At 42.5% G+C, this 8,120-nt stretch overlaps 1 protein-coding gene across 1 annotated transcript in view; it reads left to right on the top strand.

Moving 5' to 3' along the window:
- GLG1 (golgi glycoprotein 1) overlaps window positions 1-8,120 on the top strand; it is a 171,649-nt gene that overhangs the window by 122,313 nt on the left and 41,216 nt on the right. The window contains exons 5-8 of the mRNA XM_011962462.1: window positions 1,346-1,549; window positions 3,155-3,226; window positions 5,130-5,313; window positions 6,715-6,929. Of these exons, the coding sequence (XP_011817852.1) occupies window positions 1,346-1,549; window positions 3,155-3,226; window positions 5,130-5,313; window positions 6,715-6,929 (675 nt within the window). The remainder of the gene's footprint in view (window positions 1-1,345; window positions 1,550-3,154; window positions 3,227-5,129; window positions 5,314-6,714; window positions 6,930-8,120) is intronic.

Here is an 8,120-nt window from a genome sequence, read left to right as displayed (position 1 = left end):
CGCCCAGGCTGGAGTGCAGTGGCCGGGTCTCAGCTCACTGCAAAGCTCCGCCTCCTGGGTTTACGCCATAAAGAAAACTCTCAAAAGCATTTTGTGTAAATAGTGGTAATCTTGTTAAATCCCATTAAGATAAATCCAAAACATCAAGTTGAGTATTAAACAACAGATTCTACATATTGGGATATTTGTGGACACTACAGAGTAGGAAAAGGAGAAAGAAGGTCTCTAACTTCTTAGTGGATTTTGTGGTTTGTTGGTTTTTAACTTGACTGAAAGCACTGTTATGGGGAAATGCCTGGAGATTTCGGCAGTGTAATTTCAGTATTGAACTATGACCAGAACTTTGAGCTGATATGGGTTTTTTGTTTTTTGTTTTTTTGTTTTTTTTTTTTTGAGACGGAGTTTCTCTGTTTTCTCTCTTGTCACCCAGGCTGGAGTGCAGTGGCACGATCTCGGCTCATTGCAACCTCCGCCTCCCAGGTTCAGGCGATTCTCCTGCCTCCGCCTCCTGACTCGCTGGGATTACAGGCGCCCACCACTGTGCCCAGCTAATTTTTTGTATTTTTAGTAGAAATGGGGTTTCACCATGTTGGCCAGGCTGGTCTCGAACTCCTTACCTCAGGTGATCCACCCGCCTCGGCCTTCCAAAATGCAGGAATTACAGGCGTGAACCACCGCACCCGGCCCTGTTGTATTTCTTATGAATTTTTGACATTTTAAATTTTTAAAAGTTCAGGTTCTTATTTCTAGTGCTAGCTAAACTATAATACTTAAACTTCCTAAGATCTCTGTTTCCATTTGTAGCATGCAAGTATTATATTCTAACTGAAGATTATTGAGAGCATTTTTTTTTTTGAGACGGAGTCTCACTCTGTCGCCCAGGCTGGAGTGCAGTGGCACGATCTCGGCTCATTGCAACCTCCGCCTCCCAGGTTCAGGCGATTCTCCTGCCTCCGCCTCCTGACTCGCTGGGATTACAGGCGCCCACCACTGTGCCCAGCTAATTTTTTGTATTTTTAGTAGAGATGGGGTTTCACCAAGTTAGCCAGGATGGTCTCGATCTCCTGACCTCGTGATCCGCCCGTCTCGGCCTCCCAAAGTGCTGGGATTACAGGCTTGAGCCACCGCGCCCGGCCGAGAGCATTTTCTTTAACTTCCACAGTGTGGTTGGTTCTTACCTGATTCTCAGTAGAATGTTAATAAGCCAACTCTGTGGTGAGGTTTTATTACTCTGTGTGTGTGGGTGTGGGTGTGTGTGTGTGGGGCGGGGGTGTTTAGCCAAATGTTGTTTATTTGAAACCCATGTGGTGAAAGTTTTAAAATATTAATATCCTCGCTTTTTTAGGATGCGCATTCACAAGGTGAGGTGGTATCATGCTTGGAGAAAGGCCTGGTGAAAGAAGCAGAAGAAAGAGAACCCAAGATTCAAGTTTCTGAACTCTGTAAGAAAGCTATTCTCCGGGTGGCTGAGCTGTCATCAGATGACTTTCACTTAGACCGGCATTTATATTTTGCTTGCCGAGATGATCGGGAGCGTTTTTGTGAAAATGTGAGTCAGTTCAGAAACTGTTCTTTTCTTCCTTTTATTTTTACACATACATAATTTTGTTTTAGTTAATTTAATTTTGTTGTTTTTTTAGAGACTGAGTCTCACTATGTTGCCCAGGCTGATCATGAACTTCTAACCTCAAGCAATCCTCCCAGCTCAGCCTCCCTAATTTTTGAGACAGGGTCTTACTCTGTTGCCCAGGCTGGTGTGCAGTGGTGTGATCATGGCTCACTGCAGCCTCCAACTTTGGGTGCAAGCAATTCTTCTGCCTCAGCCTCCCAAGTAGCTAAGACCATAGGAAAGCACCATCTTGCCTGGCCAATTTTTTAAAAAAAATTTTTGTAGAGATGGGGCCTTGCTATATTGCCCAGACTGGTCTTGAACCCTTGGCCTCAGGTGATCCTCCTACCTCTGTCTCTGAAAGTACTAGAATTATAGACACGAGCCACTGTGACTTAAATATTTTTTAATACTCTATTCTAATATAAAATAAGCCATCAAGAAACCTCACATGTAGAAAAGCCACAGAAATGGAAGATGAAATTGGTCCCAGTATAGCAGAAAGTGGTGACTGGGTGCTCAACCTTGATGATTGAACATTTAGTTAACAGCTGGCTTCTGATAATCTCCACATAGTATTTTTTCTGCCTTATCTCACTTCTCAATTTCAGTTCTTGGAAGTCTGTTTTATCTATAGGAATTTTATTTTAACTAGGATCTTATTTACATCTACTCAGTGGCTAAAACTTTGACACATTATATATTTACATGTTTTTGACTAAGGTGAAGAAAACAGCAGGTGGCTAATTTTTAAAACCAAATCCTTGATTACCACCTGCTGACTCTAGAGAACAGCCTTCTAACACTTTAAATAGAATAGTCTCTCCATCCTTACAACAAAGTACTGAAAGTAACTTGTGTACACTTCCTCTCTGCCTGCTGGTTTGCATTAACAGCTTTAACCATCAGAGCCACTGATGTAAGAGTTTGTTAACTCTACCATACACTTGTAAGAAAGAAGACTCAGAGGCCGGGTGCGGTGGCTCACGCCTGTAATCCCAGCCCTTTGGGAGGCCAAGGCAGGCGGATCATTTGAGGTCAGGAGTTCGAGACCAGCCTGGCCAATGTGGTGAAACCCCATCTCTACTAAAAAAACAAAAGTCAGCTGGGCAGGGTGGCGGGTGCCTGTAATCCCAGTTACTTGGGATTCTGAGGCAGCAGAATTGCTTGAACCCAGGAGTCAGAGGTTGCACTGAGCTAAGATTGTGCCACTGCACTCCAGCCTGGGCAACAGAGCAAGACTCTATCTCAAAAAAAAAAAAAAAGACTCAGACTCTGACACTTCTCTTGGTTCCCTAATTAACAAAATATATTTGAGGACAAATGACAAACTCCAGATATCATGGGAATATTTTTTTCATCTTTACAGCAGTCACTGTTTTTGTTAAAAGCCTATTAAATTTTATAAATGGCAGAACTGTTTGTCCTGTCCAAAGGTACTTACCATTATAATCATTTAATAGAAAGTTCTATATGCAATTGTGGATAATGTTCAGCATAACTATTTAGATAAAGTAATAATAATGTGTATGTTCCATCTTATAGACACAAGCTGGTGAGGGCAGAGTGTATAAGTGCCTCTTTAACCATAAATTTGAAGAATCCATGAGTGAAAAGGTAAGTATTACTTTGAAACTAATGAATGTTTTATTTGTTTTTTAAAAGCTTTCTCAGCCGGGCAGTGGCTCACGCCTGTAATCCCAGCGCTTTGGGAGGCTGAGGCGGGTGGATCATGGGGTTAGGAGTTCAAGACCAGCCTGGCCAAGATGGTGAAACCCCTCTCTACTAAAAATACAAAAATTAGCTGGGCGTGGTGGTGGGCGCCTATAATCCCAGCTACTCTGGAGGCTGAAGCAGGAGAATCGCTTGAACCTGAGAGGTGGAGGTTGCAGTGAGCTGAGATCGTGCCACTGCACTCCAGCCTGGGTGACATAGTGAGACTCTGTCTCAAAAAAAAAAAAAAAAGCTTTCTCAGTTTCTCTCAAACAGTATTCTTATAATCTTACACCAAAATGTAAATGACTGATAAAGCTCACTCCTTTCAGAGGCGAGGTACTTGGGTTTAAGCATATTTGGCTGAAACCAAGAAAATGAAACCCTGATTGTGATATCTAGATAGTGAGAAGCCAAGTGGGGTTATCAGTGTGGTTGTTTTTTTAGGTTGTTTTTTTTTTTTTTTTTGAGGTGGAGTCTTTCTCTGTCACCCCTGCTGGGTTGCAGTAGCATGATCTCGGCTCGCTGCAGCCTCTGCCTCCTGGGTTCAGGCGATTCTCTTGCCTCAGTCTCCCTAGTTGCTATGACTACAGGCACCTGCCAGCATGTCCGGCTAATTTTTGTATTTTTAATAGAGATGGGGTTTCACCATGTTGGCCAAGCTGGTCTTGAACTCCTAACCTCAGGTGATCCACCCACCTCTCACTGTGGTTTTATATAAAATTCTCAGTGTGGTTTTATATAAAATTCTCAGATGTTACTTTGTTTGGGGAGTAGAATCAGAGAATTTTATATAAAACCACACTGAGACCAGCCCTTCCTCCTCAAGAAGTTTAGGTTAACCAAATCAATGTGCTTTCTAGGCAATTAGCTATTTAATTTTTCAGCAGCTGTATCATTAAGCATCTTCTTTTAGTTGTTTGTCCCTGGATGAAGGCAAGAATTGTTGATGGCTTATGAAATAATTAATTTTGCTATCTTGTCATTTACTTTCCTGTGTAGCTGAAGAAATGTTTCTCATTTCCTTTTTCTTGTATCATTTGAACAGTCTTATTCAAATCTTATATCATTATTCAGATGATATAGAATAATTGAATAATTGTATTTTAAAGCATCGGACAGAATATCCAAAATGTTGTTTTGTTTTTTTGAGACGGAGTCTCGCTCTGTTGCCCAGACTGGAGTGCAGTGGCACGATCTTGGCTCACTGCAAGCCCCGCCTTCTAGGTTCATGCCATTCTCCTGCCTCAGCCTCCTGGTAGCTGGGACTACAGGCACCTGCCACCACACCCGGCTAATATTTTCTGTTTTTAGCGGAGACGAGGTTTCACAGTGTTAGCCAGGATGGTCTTGATCCCCTGACCTTGTGATCCGCCTGCCTCAGCCTCCCAAAGTGCTGGGATTACAGGCGTGAGCCACCGCGCCCGGCCCCAAATGTTATGTTAGTTGCCAGTTTGATGCTGGTGAAATTGATGTTACGGGTATTGTTAAAGTGGAAAAGAATGCTGTGTCAGGTTAATGTATTGGGATCTCCGAGATATTTACTTATTTTGGACAGCCGCTATTGCAGCAACAACTAGCAAGTGACTACAGAATTTCTAGGTTCTCCACCCACTTACCCCTGTCTCATGCCACACTAGTTTAGCTCAATTGTGAAAATTTTAACCAAACTTAAAAATAGATATGTTGGTAATAACTGCAGTTGTTGACATGTACTTGGCTGAGTCGCCATGCTCATCTTAGAGGTACACGTCAACAGTACAGTTACATGAGTGGTCTCACGGCTGTAGCTGTACTCTTTCCTCAGTGTCGAGAAGCACTCACAACCCGCCAAAAGCTGATTGCCCAGGATTATAAAGTCAGTTATTCATTGGCCAAATCCTGTAAAAGTGACTTGAAGAAATACCGGTGCAATGTGGAAAACCTTCCGCGATCGCGTGAAGCCAGACTCTCCTACCTGCTAATGTGCTTGGAGTCAGCTGTACACAGAGGTAGCATTCTTTTTTTTTTTTTAATCATTTCTGCTTCTTTTTGGATTCGTACTCTAAAGCTTTATTAAATGTTAGTTTCCACCCATATTTGCTTTTTTGAGTATTTTTCATGTTGTTTATTTATTTTTTTTTTGAGATGGAGTCTCACTCTGTCACCCAGGCTGGAGTTCAATGGCGTGATCTCGGCTCACTGCAACCTCTGCCTCCCGAATTAAAGCGATTCTGCTGCCTCAGCCTCCCAAGTAGCTGGGATTACAGGCGAGCGCCACTACACCTGGCTAATTTTTGTATTTTTATTAGAGACAGGGTTTCACCATGTTGGTCAGGCGGGTCTTGAACTCCCAAACTTCTGTGATCCACCCACCTCGGCCTCCCAAATTGCTGGGACTACAGGCGTGAGCCACCTGGCAATTTTTTTTTTTTAATAGAAATGGGGTTTTGCCATGTTGGCCGGCCTGGTCTCAAAACTCCTGCCCTCAAGCTATCCTCCCACCTTGGCCTCCTGGAGTGCTGGGATTATAGGTGTGAGCCACCATGCCCAGCTGAATAGTTTTCTTTTTTTTTTTTGACAGAGTCTTGCTCTGTCATCAGGCTGTAGTGCAGTGGCGCAATCTCGGCTCACTGCAACCTCCGACTCCCTAGTTCAGCCTCCGGAGTAGCTGGGATTATAGGCATGCACTACCACGCCCAGCTAATTTTTGTATTTTTAGTAGAGACGGGATTTCACCATGTTGGCCACGATGGTCTTGATCTCCTGACCTCATGATCCACCTGCCTCGGCCTCCCAAAGTGCTGGGATTACAGTTGTGAGCCACTGCGCCCGGCCTAGTTTTCATTTTTGAAATACACATTGTGCAACATTTTGGGGAAACTCAGGGTAGCGCGATTTAGCACATGGGTCAGACTTGGCTTCAAATTTTGGCTTTATCACTAAACTAACTGTCTGGGTGACCAGTTTTTGTTTTGTTTTGTTTTAATCTTTTAAGTTTTCCCCATTGGCATTTACAGCTCAAAGAAGTTGGGGGAGCCTATAGTGAATATCTGAAATGTAGTCTTTTCCAAAAGCTTTAATTGTGTAGGTCAGTGAAGATTGTTCTTTGGCTTTCATTTTTACCCCAATAGTTATTGATAAGGCTTCCATGGGCAAAGCATTTGCATTATTACTGCAGTAGTGTAAAACCTGTTTCATGCAGAACACTGACAGGAGAAGCCTGAATATCTGGAGTCTAAGCCTATTTTATGTTGCTAAAGCTTTTGCTAATTCTAAGCTTTTCAGATGTTAGCATGACTGATAGGTATATTGTATGACACATAGAAATATGTACTTTTAATAGGTGGTGATTGCTGATGCTAATGCATAGCGTCACCTTTCGTAATGTTATGACTTACATCCTAACTTAGGGCGACAAGTGAGCAGTGAGTGCCAGGGGGAGATGTTGGATTACCGACGCATGTTGATGGAAGACTTTTCTCTGAGCCCTGAGATCATCCTAAGCTGTCGGGGGGAGATTGAACACCATTGTTCCGGATTACATCGAAAAGGGCGGACTCTACACTGTCTGATGAAAGTAGTTCGCGGGGAGAAGGGAAACCTTGGAATGAACTGCCAGCAGGCGGTAAGGAGACATTTGCTATTGCCATTTTGAATGTCACATTTATCAGCTGAGGAGCCTCTTCTTGATGCTGTCCTACCTTGCTTTATATGGATCATTTGTGATATCACATTGAACAGTAGGTACTAATTACCAGAGACTGCACGTTGCTTCTTCAGGCGTATCTTAGTAAGAATGTGGCATATGCTACACAGAGCAAAAGTTTGAGCTCATAATCAATAAAAATAATCGTCGTCTTAGATAGATAGAATGTATTCTTTGCTAGAGTTCCTAAAGAAAGGGCAGCTTGCTAGACTGGATTTCCTAAACTCAGAATCAAGGCAAACCCAGTTCCAATCAATGAGGATAGTCCCTCTACCAAGAGAGAATTTGCCTGTTATAAAAGGTTTGATTGAGTTGAGGGTGAAAAAGAGTTGATATGAATTGAAATTTTTTCTAAGAGTTTCTTTCTGTTACTGATTTGCAGCATGGCATGAATTCCTAGCCTGAGGGATTAAGAGAGCATGTCGTTTTTGAAATCACACTATCTTTTCTTCATATACTAAGGCAACTATGCATGGAAGAGCCATTTTCTTTTTAATTTAATTTATTGTTAAGTTCCAGGATACATGTGCAGGATGTGCAGGTTTGTTACATGGGTAAACATGTGCCATCATGGGAGTCCTTTTTCTGTCCCTAAACCTCACAGCGTACTTTGCTTGGAAAGATAAAGTTCTTCTTGATTTAGCGTTCATAAACAGTTCAATAACTATAGGTCAGGTACAAAACACAAAGTTAATATATTAGAGATTTAGTACATCTCTTTCATTCCTGTTGTCCATGTTGATTACTTTTTACTGGATAGGAGTCTTAGAGCAACTTAACATACCACATGCACCAGTGTGCCCTGTGCAGTGAACTTTCCTTTAGAGAATACGAGAGATAGTTTCACTTTATATCCTAGAATAGTAGTAACTTGAGGCTCTCCTCCCTCAGTGTAACTTTAGAAAACCAGTCAGTCTATTATTTTGTAGTTAGCATTTTTATTAAAAACTGGATATCTGGCCGGGCGCGGTGGCTCAAGCCTGTAATCCCAGCACTTTGGGAGGCCGAGACGGGTGGATCATGAGGTCAGGAAATCGAGACCATCCTGGTCTACACGGTGAAACCCCGTCTCTACTAAAAAATACAAAAAACTAGCCGGGCGAGGTGGCG

Source organism: Colobus angolensis, unplaced genomic scaffold (assembly GCF_000951035.1).
Source record: "Colobus angolensis palliatus isolate OR3802 unplaced genomic scaffold, Cang.pa_1.0 Scaffold116, whole genome shotgun sequence".
Classification (NCBI taxonomy): Eukaryota; Metazoa; Chordata; class Mammalia; order Primates; family Cercopithecidae; genus Colobus; species Colobus angolensis.
This window is presented reverse-complemented; position numbering and strand designations above follow the sequence as displayed.